The sequence below is a fragment of the Chiloscyllium plagiosum genome, chromosome 8 (assembly GCF_004010195.1).
Source record: "Chiloscyllium plagiosum isolate BGI_BamShark_2017 chromosome 8, ASM401019v2, whole genome shotgun sequence".
NCBI lineage: Eukaryota > Metazoa > Chordata > Chondrichthyes > Orectolobiformes > Hemiscylliidae > Chiloscyllium > Chiloscyllium plagiosum.
Window position 1 is genome coordinate 89,628,984 of NC_057717.1, and position 15,660 is coordinate 89,644,643.

Consider the following 15,660-nt stretch of genomic DNA (forward strand, 5'->3'; position numbering starts at 1 on the left):
CCCAGTAAACAGCTGCACCAAGTCCTCTCTTGGGAAATAGATTCTGACTGGCTGGAGTCACAGTACCTTTCTTTTGTAGATGGATAGCCAGTCTGTGTTGGCAAACCACTTATGGTTCTTGATGTCATTGACACCGTTTCGGAGATTACCAAACCGTTTGGTCAGATCAACCTGCAACAGGTTCCGGAGCAGATCTTTTAGGTCAGAGCTGAAATGAGATGGAAACCGCACCTGAAAAGAAACATTGATCTGTTACATAAGAGTGACTCAGGCTCATAAGACATGAGAGGTTCAGCAAAGTTTAAGTTTAGAGGTACAGCAAAGTTTAAGTTTAGAGGTAGAATTTCTGATTTGATAACTACACACAAATATACTATAAACTCAATAGATACAAAATTGCGTGCATCGTTTCTGCAACTTGGATATTTGTTTATGATGAGTACTGGGGAGTATCTTGTTGTGGTTGCGGATTCACAAACTACAATCTGCTTGGGGCCAGTGCTGCTTCAATGCCTTACCTTAACACTGTGTGTAGTTCCAAAGATTGGACATAAGCATAACAATGTGAGTATTTACTTTCAAGCCAGACTGTCGTTTATTATATAGAGGGGGTTGATGAGCTAATGGTAGCTCCCATCAGGGTGAGTTATCCAGTTTGGGGTAAATAGCATAGACCCAGTGGGCTGAACAGCCTCCTTCTGTATTGTGAACACTATGGCGAGAGCAGAGGATATTTTTTTGAAAAGGAGTGTGCAGCCTTCTCATTAGTTTCACGAAAACATACCACCTCACATTTATTCACATTGATGTTCATTTGCCATTACCTATTCTGCAAGCTTATAAAGATCTTTCTATGTTTTGGACAGTTCTTTTTCCAATTCTTCCAATCACATCTCCAATTTGGTACCACCCCTTGAACTTTGAAATTGGACACCCAAATCCCAATTCCAAACATTGATGTAACTGATGTATAGCTGTGGTCCTGGCACCAATCCTTATGGAACATTACTTCCTAGCTTCAAGCAGTCTGATTAATTCAACACAAGAGTGGACTACACAGTAGCTTATCAAAGGCTTTTGAAAATCTAAATATATTATGTTCACTGCATTACCTTTATCTACTCTTGCTGTTATTTCTTCAAATAATACGGTAAGATTAGTTAAGCATAATCTTCCTTTTAAAACTCTGTGCTGATTATCATAAGTTCTGTTTTTCAATGTTTTCCTATTACCTCTCTTCAGTAAGTGTAACATTATTTTTACTACCACTGATATGGAGTCATTACTGTATGCAGTTAGCTCAATGTATTAACACAGTTTCCTGGACTTGTTCCACCTCCCTTTTATAAGTATAGGAATCATGGCAATTATCTGTCAGCCCTCAAAAAAAAAAATTGTGTACATATGTAATGGTGCTTCTGCTAACTTTTCCTTAGTGTCTCCCAGTCTTAGCAAGGCATCTTCTATTACACCATGTGGGATTTGAGTTGTCTAAATCAAATATCCTAATGATTTTTATGAATGAGGTTGAGAATATATTAACAATTGATGCCAATTTACAGATAAGTCATTAAATTACTCTAAAAGAAAACACATTATGAATGCACAAACTCATCATACTCAGGTGAAAGACTGTAAAATTCAATCCCATCAAACAAAGCTCCCATATGTAAAAGGACAATGCTCATACTCCTTTTTCTCAGTCCTGAAGAGTAAGCATTCTGCAACATTTCCCCTAATAAGGGATTCAGCATTCAATGTTCTAACATACTGACAAGCAGCAGCAATTCATGCACACAACAGATACATGAGCAGAAATGTATTCCTGGACATGTGCCCAACCAGATGGACCTAACGCATTTTCTCACCTCTTGGAGGCAAAAAAATGACCCTTCAGGATAATGAAGTTCAGTTGACTATTAGGGTAACATCAGGTAGTCAGAGAGATTAAAGTGTCCGATTGTGTTTACCTCAAAGACCATTTCTTCCAATCGGGGTTATATAAGAATAAAATCATATTTATACTGTGCCAATCACATCCCCATAATGTCCCTAAGTACTTTGCTGCCAATGTTAGTCACTGCAGCCAACATGGCTCCACAAATAGCAATGAAATAACAGAGCAGTTAAATATACTTTAAACATAGTTTATGATCAAGGTGTAAATGTCAGCTAGGAGAACTACTCTGCTCTTCAAATCTTTTGGGTTCAAACACCACAAAATATTTAACATCTACCTGAACAGACAAACAGGCTATTAGTTTAATGCTTCATTAGAAAATTGGTTCAAAAAACACTTAGGTAAGTATATGAAAAGGAAAGGTTTGGAGGGATATGGGCCAGGAGCAGGCAGGTGGGAGTAGTTTAGTTTGGGATTAAGCTAGCATGGAGTGGTTGGACCGAAGGGTCTGTTTCCATGCTGTATGACTCTATGAATCTATGGTGTGCCTGACATGAAATACTCCAAGGCACAAACTGTCCCTCACTATGACCATCTAACATTATTATCTTCCCTCCTTGTATATGATTTGTAATTAGGATATGACTGACTGTTGATTAGTCAAAGCCTCCAGTTGAGTCCTGAACAAAAACAGTGTCATTGTGGCTCAGATGATAGCTTTCTCCAATTAGAAGTTTTATACCAGAGCCCTAATCCATTGTCCAGACTTTTACTCCACATTGACACTGAAGGAGTTGTACATTATACCTTAGAAACATTAAGCCATGTAATATTCTTCATGTCCCAGTAGTCTGAGTGAATATTAAGGATCACAAGATACTACTAAAAAAAAACGCAGAGTTCTGCCAGATTCTGGCCAACACTCCTCCTGTAAAACCATTTAACTCTGTCATCTTCTTGCTCTTTGTAAGATTTTGTGGTTGCCACATTTGCTCACATAACAGTCACTTGCGATTGTCAAGATGTTTCTATGATGGGAGGCGGTACTGGTTAAATTCAAATCTCTCTTTATTTAATCACACAGGATCAGAAAAACAATACTTCTTTGAGCTCAATGCTTACCTTCCCCGAGACTATTTTTTCATAAATCTGAATTGGCTGGTCTGCAAAAAATGGAGGATATCCAGCAGACATTTCATAGATTAGGACCCCTAACGCCCACCAATCCACAGCTTTGTTATAGCCCTGGAAGAACAAGAGACATGGACCAAAAGACAGATTCAGATCCATTTCTGTCAGGTTAGCTGAGCTTGTCGAAACAGTAATTTGGGTTTTACAATTGCTTCAATGAGGTATTTGTGGCAGAACAGTCAAAGAAAGCTGCTGGTTAAAACAATCCCTACTGGAAGAGTGCAAAGTGAGTGTAAGCTTTGACACATGATGGCAAAGCTATCTTTGTACATCAAGGTCCAATAATTCTCAGCTCTCTCGAGGGAGATGGTGGCCTCTTGGAAATGCCATTTGTATATTAGCTTTAAATTATTTCCAAATAGCTAGTCTAATACACCATTTAACCAGAAATCTGTAGCTGTCCCAGTACTTATCCAAATATATTTGACAGAGTCATTGTAGAACTCCTGTTGTTGCAGATCTGTGTAGACATCTGCCCACAGTGATCTAACAACTGAATCTCTAGATTTGTAAACCATAAAATTGCGTTGGTAACCTAACTGGGTAGTTTACGAAATGGTGACAGCATATTTAACGTGACAGCATTTCTAACATGCCAGCAAAATACTCCTATTGTGAACATTTAGGTATGTATACATTGACAACACTGAATACCAAAGAAACAAGGACAAGGGGAGAGAACATTTTGACACTAGATTTATAGGATATTAATAGATTGCATTTTTCATGAACTGGAAGGAGTTGAAAGGTGCTGCAGTCTGTAGGGAAAAAGCAGCAGTTTCATACCTTACTGAGGATGATCTCAGGAGCCAGGTATTCGGGAGTCCCACACAGTGTCCAAGTTCTACCCTTTACCCTCTTGGCAAATCCAAAATCTGTCACCTAGAGATGAACCAGATTTTAAAATCAATCGGAGATGAAACACATTGGAGAAATTGCATGTCTTTTTATCACTTTAATTCACCATTTTCATTTAACTTCAATTATTGTTTGATGAATTAGTCTATATAGGCTAGATGATCTTGAGTCTTCTCCTCTTTAAGGGGAACCATAAAAATCTGTAAGTTTTCATGGGCTGAGCCTCAGAATTTGAATTACCTATTTAACATAGGACCTGACTCCTCTGTTCTGTACAAGGTTCACACTTACTGTTTAACATTTGTTGCTTAACAGATATCTACATTAAATCCCACCTACCTCTCCTTAGCCATTTCTACTTCCTCTGTTCAAATGTCTTTTCTGCATGAAGGTTCCTTACATTTTTCACATAAGCAGAATCCTTTGCAACTGACAAATCTGATTAGTAATGTTTCCTCCCACCAAAACAACAAGTTAACACTATCAATGCAATCAATCCATACTACGAACACTACACAGGCATGAAGTGAAAATCAGTACCATTCTTCCACATCTATAATCTTGTAATCACAGCATCCAACTGTTTTCTGAGAAAAATAAGCTACAAATTGCTTACATCCTTTTTTTCAACCAAAACTATTTCCTGCATACACTTTAGCAAACTTTGGTGCTGGTTCATATGTTCGGACATTTTGTTTAAGTTTCATTTGTGGCCACATTAATAGATTTAAGTTACCTGGCCTTTCGGTGAATATTTGACCGAAATCCTTATTGCAAGGCTGCTAAAAGAGGTCTAAAGTTCTTCAAGTAGAGGGTGGTGATATGTAAGAGATGCTGTGAATTTGCCATCTTGGGCTCAAGAATGTTCAATCTATTTGTAAATAACCAAACACATTTTGGTTCCCATTTCAGAGATCAGGAATTGTTGGTGCTTGAACATTACTCCTTGGCCAGTGTCACTAGGTTAAGCATATTATGTGTCAGGAAATAGTGAGTTTCTTATGGGTAAGGCTGTTTACCATGCAGATATCCACATCAGTCAACTAAGGGATAAGACAAATGGAGTGCATACGTTTTAACCTGAATTAATATCCAGTTCACATAGAAAAAAAACAGTAAATAAGTACAGTATGCAGATACCTCAACATCATATGTTAGTTATTTTAAAGTATTATGAAAAGTAGTCCATTGGCTATGCCCATTCTGACTCTATGCCCAACACGTAACAGGATTGAGACATGAAATGGACATGATCATTGATCGGATTCCTAATATTGGTAGCTAAATGAAGAAGTTGCTGAAAAGAAAATTGGGAATCTGATTTCATCTGGAAAGTAGTGGATGCAAGTTTCAAATTGTAATTATGTTGTATGAATCACAGGCATCTAATCTTGGACTAAAGAATTCAGTTTGGTCACCTGACCTTAAAAACAGTAACTGATATATTTTGGAAAACTTCAGGAAAAGAATGAAGAGTGATTCTTCAGAATAGGCTCTCAAGTCTGGGAGGAACTGAATTGAATACTGCTGGAGAAAAAGATTAAAACATAAAATACTTCAAGGATAGTTGATGCTTTAACTCTTTTTCCTGATCATATCCTAATTCTTAATCAATTGACATTTTCAAAGAAAATTGACAGGAAAAGGAACTGAAGATTATTAACAAATCTATTTGGTTCACATTAGAATTCAGGAATGTGAAAGTAGTGGGCTTCATGGGATTAACAGTCTTTCAGCATTCCAGCCTTTTTTGCATTGGAAATGATGGACGTAGAGTTGGAGCTAGCGTACCTCTGTATTACTGAGTGGTACCTTAGTAAGGTAATAGCATATGCGGCATGGTGGCTCAGTGCTTAGCACTGCTGCCTCACAGCACCAGGGACCCAGGTTCGATGGCAGCCTCGGCCAACTATCTGTGTGGAGTTTGCACATGCTGGTTTCGTCCAGTTGCTCTGGTTTCCTTCCACAATCCAAAGATGTGCAGGTTAGGTGAACTGGCCATGTTAAGTTGTCCAGTGTTCAGGGATGTGTAGGTTGAGTGCATTAGTCAGGGGGTAAACATAGGGGAATGGGTCTGGATAGGTTACTCTTTGGAGGGTCGGTGTGGACTTGTTGGGCCGAAGGGCCTGTTTCCACATGTGGGGATTCCATGATTTGCACGTCACACAGTGGAAAGACAGCAGGGACAATTGCAGGAAATGACGAGAAAGTATAATCTTTAGTTGCAGATGGAGAAAAACAACTTTGGTACAAAGTTGAGAGACAGTAGTAAAGTCAGGACTTAAGCAGCTTAGCAATAGAATTTCCTCAAATATAATTATTAATTGTAACTCTGCTTCAATCCACAGTGGAATTTATTTTCTCTTCAGTGATAGCATTGAGCCTTGGGCAGTGAAAGCAGGTATTCTCTAGAATGGGGGATAACTATGCAGCCCTTCCATTGCCCAATGTGTAATTATTGTTCCAAGTGCTTGCTCTGGATTGCCACAAATCCACATCCTTCAATCACCCTAACATTGCGCTAGTAGATCCAATATTATTTTTGCTGGTAAAACACTACTCCCTCACCTTTAAAAAAAACTCTTTCTAGTGCTGCACCTACTATATAGAACATTACCTCCTCCACCTAACCCTGTGCTCATACGCAAGTCATTTCACTTAACTGTGGCCAGTGCATATCTGTGGTATCCCCTGAATGGCTCCTCCCTGCCCCAAAATTGTGGTATTTGTTTGATGTACGAAGTAGTCACATAATCTGGGATTCGCCTGGAGTACGGCAGATACCCTTTTCTCAAGTACGCCCTCTAAGTCGGTACTTGATACTGAAAGATTTAGGCCATTCCTGGGGCAGTCCCCCATACCTGGATGTATCCATTCTGATCAATCAGTATATTTTCAGGCTTCAGGTCCCTGTAGACAAGGTCTAGTGAATGGAGGTATTCAAATGCGAGGACAATCTGTGCTGCATAAAATCGGGAGTGAGGTTCACTGGAAGGAAGAGATTTGTAATTAAATTCAGATTCAAAGGCAGAGAGATAACAAACACGTTATTCAATGTGGAGGAATTTCAGAAAGAAATGCAAAATTGGTTGTGCACTGGTGCCCAAACACCTTCACCTGAAAGAAAAGGGCTGGAAGACAGTAACAGAGGGCAAGAGAAAAGTGGTACACGCGAGGACATACAGAAATTTTATTTTGACCAGAAGCTCCTCCTTTGCAGCTGAAATAATCATCTAACAAGTGCCTGTTACAGAATGTCACAATTAAACAAGATCTGTCTGAATTGATAAAACAGCAAATCCCATTCATGATCTCTAACATGGAAACTACAGAGCACCTCAAACACAAAATTCATCAAAGATATGCTGTTTGTGCTTCAAGAAGAGCACAATCATCAACAATGAACTCTCCAGCTTTCAACAAGAGCATATTATTCCTACGCACCTATTAGCATTTAATCATACTGTCTGCCAAAGGAACTCTGTGACTTAGAATTGCTTTTCACAAGCTGTCTGGTGTTCATTGTTGCAGCATTGTGCCAGCTGGTGGAGCCCTCTGCATTTTCCTATTTCGTTCCATCAACTTGCACCCCATTATTTGCTAACTTCCAGCTTGCTCAACACCTGAGGCATTAGCAGGTAACATAGATTTTGTGCAAATTAATAAAGAAAGGTACAAGACTTGATTGTACAAAGGGAGGCACATGTGGCACAGTCAAAAGGGAGTTGACTTTTGAGTACTTGACTCTTGACTCTGAACCCCTGGCATCAGGTTAAACATGCACCAAGAGACGGCCTGCTAATTACCATCTACCACCCATCTCAGCTGATGAACTAGAACTCCTCCAGGTTGAACACCGAGAGTGGAAAGAGTACAGAATGTGATCTGGATGGGGAAACATTAAAACCAAGTCAGGGTTGGTAGCACCACAACTGATCACATTCCATGAGTCTCCAGTGACATATCTGCCTGACTGGCTTTGTGGCAAGCAGCATGGAGCCAAGAGGGAAAAACGTACGAGACCTCATCCTCACCAATCTATCTGTTGCAGAAGAATCTGTCCATGATAGTACTAGGAGGACATCGCCCTTACAAGTCAAAGTCTAGCCTTCACACTGAGCATACTATTCTGGAGTGTGGCAGCACCACCGCGCTAAACTGGAGATTTTCACAACACACTTAGCAGTTCAAAACTAGACATTCAGGGGGAGCTGTGGACAGCAGAATTGTATTCAATGTGGCATGTCCGCACTATACCATTAACATGAAGTCAGGAGATCAACCCCTGGAGAGTGCAGGAGAGCAAGTCAGGAGCAGCAACAGGCATACCTAGAAATGAGGTGCCAACCTGGTGAAGCTGCAACACAGGGCTACTTGCATTCTAAACAGCGGAAGCACCATGCAATGATGTTACCATCAGTGAATTCACCTACCATCAGCATCTTATGGGCTTTTATTAAACAGAAAATTAACTGGACAAGCTTAGATTAGATTACTTACAGTGTGGAAACAGGCCCTTCGGCCCAACAAGTCCACACCGACCCGCCGAAGCGTATACCACCCAGACCCATACTCCTACACTTACCGCTTCACCTAACACTACGGACAATTTTGCATGTTCAATTCACCTAACCTGCACATTTTTGGATTGTGGGAGGAAACCGGAGCACCCGGAGGAGAATGTGCACAGAGAGTCGCCTGAGGCGGGAATTGAACCCAGGTCTCTGGCGCTGTGAGGCAGCAGTGCTAACCACTGTGCCACCCGTATATCAATATTATATATCAATATTAAAGCTATAAAAACAGGACGGAGAATATCTATCCACAAGACACAATTTGGGAGTGTGGATGGAAGTGGCTCCAACAATAGTCAAGTTTAACATCACCCAGGTCAAAGGGGCTCATTTATACGCTATCCCAACCTCCAACGTAAACACTCAGTTCCTCACACTGATTGACAAAAACAGCAGGGTGCACAACGTCCAAGATTCACTGCAGCAATTCACCAAGGTTCCTTTAACAACATCTTCCAATCCCACAACCACCACTCTCTCAAAGGACTAGGGCAGTAGATGCATGGGATCAGGACTACTTACAAGTTCCCCTCCAATCTGCACACCATCCTCACTTTGAACTACTTCTCCAATTCCTTCACTATTTCTGGGTCAAGGTCCTGAACTTCCTTTGCAGTGGCATTGTGGATGTCCCTACACCACATGGACTTAAGCAGTTCAAGAAATTGGTTCACTAGCACGCACTGAAGGTTAACCGGCGATGGGCTATTTGCCAGCGATGCCCTCATCTTAAGAAAGAATAAAACATCATCCTGCCTTGCCCCTACTAATACACCAGTAAGGAGACATTGTAGCTCTGGCTCTGTATTAGTTCCAAAAACTCTTGTTTCAAACTGAGATGTCAAATGTGACTTTTCACAGACTAACATGTTTAACAACGCTCCTATGGGGCAAAACAAAGACAGAATAACATAGTTAACACAGATTGTTACTGTCTTCCAGCTAAGGGTTTGGCCATGTCTTCTATACTTTGTGCAGCCATGGTGTGTTTAACAGTGAGGCTTAATGCAATATTCAATCAGAATCCTTTGTCCTGAATATTTGTTGATCATTACTTCTTACAGCTTTAAGAGACTAACCTGAACCTTCCGCTTCTCCTTAAATGTGAAAACATTTCTCCACCTTGAATATATTCCATCACCATATACAAATTAGTGTTATCCTGGAAAGAAAGAAGAGAATGTAAGCACAAAAACAGTGGAGGAATTGTATTGTTTACCACTAATGATAAACAGAAAACATTGGTGTTATGAGCAGAAGGAAAATCTGTAAAAGGTAGTCCACAGGGTTGGCTGAAATGCTCCTTTTGCTTGTCAGAATTTGCTGTTGTTGATCTCTCACTCTCTAGCTCTTCAAGTGCTTTCCACCCCCTTGCAGAAGATGAAGTCTCTGACTTATTGGTTGAAAGCCTCAGCTTACAACAACTGGTGAGAGAAAATAAACTGGCTTCCTTCAGGCTTTTAGTACTTTATTTTTAAAACTGCAGAGAAAAGGAAATCACCTTCCCTTCCAGAGGTCCAAATGTTTCTGCCTATCTCATTCACACCCAACAGTGTGCAGCTACCTGTGAGCCAATTATGTTGTTGCTGGTAGGCAGAAGGCTTTTGTGATCAACAACTGGTCAGTCCTTCACAGGCAGCCAGCAGAATCACACTTTGTATACATTCCAATCATGCCAGTTTGACTTCCACAATCCTTTTTTAAAACTGTCAGCCCTTTACCCATTTCAGTCCACAATAACTAGTGGGCCTAGGTTTAAGGTGAAAGGGGAAACATTTAAATGGGACCTAAAGGGCAACTTTTTCATGAAGAGGGTGGTGCGGAATGAGCTGTCAGAGGAAGTGGTGGAGGCTGGTACAATTACAACATTTAAGAGGCATCTGGATGGGTATATGAATAGGAAGGGTTTAGAGGGAAATGGACTATATGCTGGCAAATGGGACTACATTAATTTAGGATATCTGGTCAGCATGATTGATTTGGACCAAAGGGTCTGTTTCTGTGCTGTACATCTCCATGACTCTATGACCTGTACTTTCAGCATACCTAACTGACAACCTTAAACAATAATCTTTCTTACAGTTTTAATAAAAGAGACATCTTTGCAACTGCTACTAAAACTGATCTTTAAAATCTTTAAAACTGATTTTTAGCCCATGGGTATGTGGATCTAACAGAATACCACCTCTTCTACTTCATTGGAAGTAGCAAGAGTGAATACACTAGATTGGCTGCCAAACTGATCACTGGTATGGCAGTAACGCATACTTGTTGATATATGTTGACACACTAAACAAGTATTGTGTCTTGTGCATTAAATCAAAAGAATTTGTCTCTTTGAGCAGTCTTTTAAGTTACTCTGCCCCTCCTTTGGCTCAGTGTTGGGGAGGTGACAGCATAGTGGTATGTCACGACACTGTTATGACACGGGGTAAACCTTGCAGCTCAGCGAGCAAACCTAGATCCAAAACCTCAACCTGAGCCACAAATCTTCTCAAAACTCACTAAGGTAAACCCCTCTGCTGACTTAAACAGAGAAGCTCACCCTGTACCATAATCTGTTAAATTTAACTTTAAATACTGACCTCCTATTTACAACTCCTTTCTCTTAAACCTATCTTTGACCTCTCACTCTATAATACTGGTCCGATAAAAACCCCGATTAAGTTTGTCGACTTTCCTTTGTAGCTTTTCCTCAGTAGATTTTTCTCGAGGTCGGTTTTGAAGTTTTGCTGCACAAACTTCTTCTAGACAGGTACCTTTCAGAGAGCTCTTCAGCTAGTCGTCTATATTTGTTGGTGTCCTTGGCAGTTCTCCATCTCTGTCACGTATGTTCACTGATTGTTATTACAATTGCATATCTTTTCCTTGAAGATTTTTGGCTGCCTGGTTGAATCTCTGTAACTTTAACTCTGATCCTAGATCTGTATTTGCATCTTTGCCAAAAACATCAGTTCTTCCTTGGCACATATTTCATCTGCCGAGCCAATTTTTCAAATGAAATAACATCTTTCTCATCAAAACGTAGCAGAGATTTGACGTATTTGTATATATCAGTACCTTCTCTTTTAATTTCCATGCTGTTAACTTGATTTTGCTGACTAAGTCGCAAATTCACAGTTCAAATCCTTTCTTTTTGCTCAGCTAAGAACTTTTTTTTTTCTTTCTAAACTGATAAATTTGGGAATCATCTTCAAACCCCAGAACCTCTTTAGCAATTTCAAGAGCCATTTTTCTCACTTTTAATTTAATCAACCACAAATAAACAAAATTAAACAAACTGTCTCACCTACGTTTTATTAAAGATCTAGGACACTAACCTGCAATTGTTTAAATCTACTGGGCTTTTTTGTATTCTATTTTATCTATTCAAAACTGGCCAAATCTCAGACTGGATATGTCTAAACCTGTTCAAATTGCAGATGAAAGCTCCCATATCCATAGCTGGGCTGTTAATCCAGAGACCCAACCCAGATAGTGCTCTGGGGATTCAGGTTTAAATCCTGCCATGGCAGGAGGTGGAATTTGAATTCAATATAATATTTGAAATTAAGATTCTGATGATGACCATGAATCCATTGTCAACTGTCGAAAAAACCCATTTGGTTCACAAATGTCTTTTAGGGAAGGAAACTGCCATTCTTACATGTGACTCCTGACCTGCAGCAATGTGGATGACTCTTAACTACACTCTGAGCAATTAGGGATGGGCAATAAATGCTGGTCTAGCCAGTGACACCCTCATCCCACCAATGAATAAAAAAAAAAGCCTGATCATGCTACTCCAAAGTGCCTTGTAACTTGCAACATCAAAGCCTCCAATAAATACAGGCTGTTGTTGTATTAATAAAATAAAACAAAGTGGCATATTGGAATCCTTCTCAATCCTACTAAGGCTAAATGGAGAGTGATACTAAACTGTAACTATAATCCCATGACTAGTTAAGCTGTGACTGCATTTTAGAAAAATTAAATACTGTTTGTTTTGACTGTTTCAAAGCTGCCTTACTGGTTTCCCAACCATAGATCGAAAGTGTCTTATGGCTAAGTGATACAGTTCACAGAAAGCAAATTTTGCCTTCCCTGGGAAAAAAAACATTAATAGACATCAAATTTGCAGTCGAATTAACTCTGGTCAGATTGGAATTATGTGCACTCAATACATAGCACCTGAAATACTCATATCAACTGTACATAAGCAGATGACTTCAAGACATCTATTGTATTCAAAGAGAACAATTCCCTTTTAAGAATTACTTTCTTTAAAGTCTTGGATGTGTAACTACACTGATAGCCTCAGCCTGTTACACACCCTGTATTACGCCTTTATATTTATTTTTCACATTCTACCTGGTATTCAATTTAGCTTCAGGATTGCACAACACATGAGAAGGTTAAAAAAAAGGCCTCTGTTTCAGTGCTTCATAATTCTGAACATTTTTTGAAATTTTCTCTCAACTTTCATTTTGGAGGACAACGCCAATCTATCTACGATCTATCCCCTTAATTGAAGTCCCTCATCCACTGAACCATTTTCATAACTATTTTCTGCACCGTCTCTAAAGTTTTCTCCTCCTTCCTAAAGTGCAGTGCCCAGAAGTGAATATAGTACGTCAACTGAAGGCGAACTAGTGTCTGGGAGACGTTCATGGATGGAGGACTGGGAAAAAGAAACGTGGCTGTAAGAACTGCTCCTTTTTTAGAGATATTTTCAGTGTTGGAGCTGATTTCCATGAATTCTGGAAGCAGTAATTTACTGTTTTATAAGCTGTTATATTGTTTTGGAACTTTGGGAAAAAAAGATCAAAACAACGGCACTTTGAAAAGGAAGAAGAGGGACAAAGGCAATGACCACATGGGAAATGGTTCAAATGATCAGTAAACCTACAAAGCTGTCTGACCCAGCAGTCAAACCTGCACAGCTGACTGCCTCTGCTGTTTATTTAAGTGTCTCTAGACATTTGAGTTCATCTAAGAAAAATAAACAAACAAGAAAATTCACAGCCAATTGGAGCAATGTGTATCTTGGGAGCTCACAGCAGGGGGGCAGCTAAGTGGATAGTTCATAAAGTGTGGCTCTACTGTTTTATTTGTAACTCTACAATAGTGAGTAGAGTGGGCTTGATTTTGATTACATGTTTTTATTGAGGGTGGTCTCTTGATTAAACTTTAAAAATGTAAAAACATAGGTACTAAGTTAGCCAGGAGCAGTGTTTTTTGGGGAATGACTGGGCAATTTTCTGAGTGTGTAGGTTGTTAAAGTGCAAAGATGGTCTTTAGTAGAGTGATGTGCTCTTCCTGCTGGATGTGGGAGGTTAGGGAGAATTTCAATGTTACTGATGATTATGCCTGCAGCAAGTGTGTTTGGTTGCAAATCCTACCAGATTGCACGAATTGGTTGGAGCAGCAGATAGAGGTCATGAGGAATTTACGGGAGCTGGAGGGTGTGATGGATGGCAATTGCAGGAAGGGAGAAACCACAGATACAGTTTGGTCAATGGGTTATCTCCAGGAGAAGTAGGGGAGGAAGGAAGGTAGTGCAGGAGTCTCCTGTGGTTATCCAAATCTCGAACAAGTAAGCTGTTTTGGAAAATATGGGAAGTGAAAGACTCTCAGGGGAATGTAGCACTAACAGCCAGGTTTCTCGAGCAAAAACTAATGTAATGATGAGTATGTCAGGTTCTAAGTGATCTATTGCGATAGGGGACTCTCCAGTCAGAGGCACAGACAGATATCGTTGCGGCCGACAGCGAAACATCAGAATAGCGTGTTACCCTTCCTGCTGTCAGGATCACGAATATTTCAGAAAGACCACAGAATATTCTCAAAGGGGACAGGGGCCAGCAGGAGGTTGTTGTACACATTGACATAGGAAGAGAAAAGGACAAGATTTTGAAGAGAGAATATAGGATGTTAGCAGGAATTTAAAAAGGAGACCCTTGAGGGTAGTAATATCTGGATTATTGCCGATGCCATGAGGGACAGAATTCACATGGATTTGGAAAGGCAAAGATCGATTAGGGATAGTCAACATGGCTTTATGCGTGGGAAATTGTGTCTCACTAACTTGATTTAGTTTTTTGAAGAAGTGAAGGCAGCATTTGGTATGCTTTCCTTTACTGTTCAGTGCATTGAGTATAGGAGTTGTGAGGTCATTTTGCAGCTCTACACATTATTGGTTCGGCCACTTTTGGAATAGTGTGTGTAATTCTGGTCTCCCTGCCACAGGAAGCATGTTGTGAAACTTGAAAGCATTCAGAAAAGATCTACATGGATGTTACCAGAGTTGGAGAGTTTGAGCATTAGAGAGAGGCTGGATAAGCTGAGACTAGAGGACTTAGGTTTAAGGTGAGCTAGAAAAGATTTAAAAGGGATATAAGGGTAAGCCTATTCACGCAGAGGATGGTGCATGTACGGACTGAGCTGCCAGAGGAAGCGGTGGAGGCTGATGGAATTACAACATTTAAAAGGCACCCGGATGGGTATATGAAGAGGAAGGGTTTAGAGGGATATGGATCAAATGCTGGTAACAGGGACTAGATTTATTTAGGATATCTGGTCAGCATGGAAGAGTTGGACCGTCTGTTTCTGTGCTGTACGGCTCTCTGATTCTATTATAACTTGTTGCTTTCATACTCGGTGCTCTAATTATGATCCTAAATGTAGGATTTCTTCACTTGCCCGAACCACCTTCAACAATTTGTGTATATTTTCCATCATATGTCTCTGGTCTTGCACCACTTTAGAATTATACTTTTATAAAATATTGGTTCTCTTCAATCCTTTTACCAACATATCACTTTGTACTTCCCTGCATTAAATTTCATTTGCCATGTGTCCACCCAATCCCTCAGCCTTTTTTTGGGTTCTGCCCTCTTTAAATTTTTCCCTATGCCCTCTTGAAATCTATTATCACAGTCTTCAAAGTATTCAATACGTCCACATTTTGTATCATCTGCAAATTTTATCAATGTGTCGTGTACACCCAATTGTTGACAATTAATATATATCAAGAAAAGCACTGTTACAACAAACAACCCTGGGGAGTCCCACTGTAGGTCTTCTTCCAGTCCAAAAGTATCGTGTTCAGTGCTTCCTTCTGTCTCCTGTTGCTCAGTCAATTTCTTATTCATACTA

The 15,660-nt window shown here is 39.9% G+C and overlaps 1 protein-coding gene across 7 annotated transcripts in view; it reads right to left on the bottom strand.

Annotated features, from left to right (window-relative positions):
* Positions 1-15,660, bottom strand: part of LOC122552173 (cAMP-dependent protein kinase catalytic subunit alpha-like) — a 213,375-nt gene that overhangs the window by 2,920 nt on the left and 194,795 nt on the right. For all 7 annotated transcript variants that reach the window (XM_043694713.1, XM_043694714.1, XM_043694712.1 and 4 more), the window contains 5 exons: positions 9,603-9,685; positions 6,811-6,937; positions 3,878-3,973; positions 3,023-3,145; positions 67-231 (listed from right to left, as the gene is read on the bottom strand). In XM_043694713.1, coding sequence (XP_043550648.1) covers positions 67-231; positions 3,023-3,145; positions 3,878-3,973; positions 6,811-6,937; positions 9,603-9,685 — 594 coding nt within the window. The remainder of the gene's footprint in view (positions 1-66; positions 232-3,022; positions 3,146-3,877; positions 3,974-6,810; positions 6,938-9,602; positions 9,686-15,660) is intronic.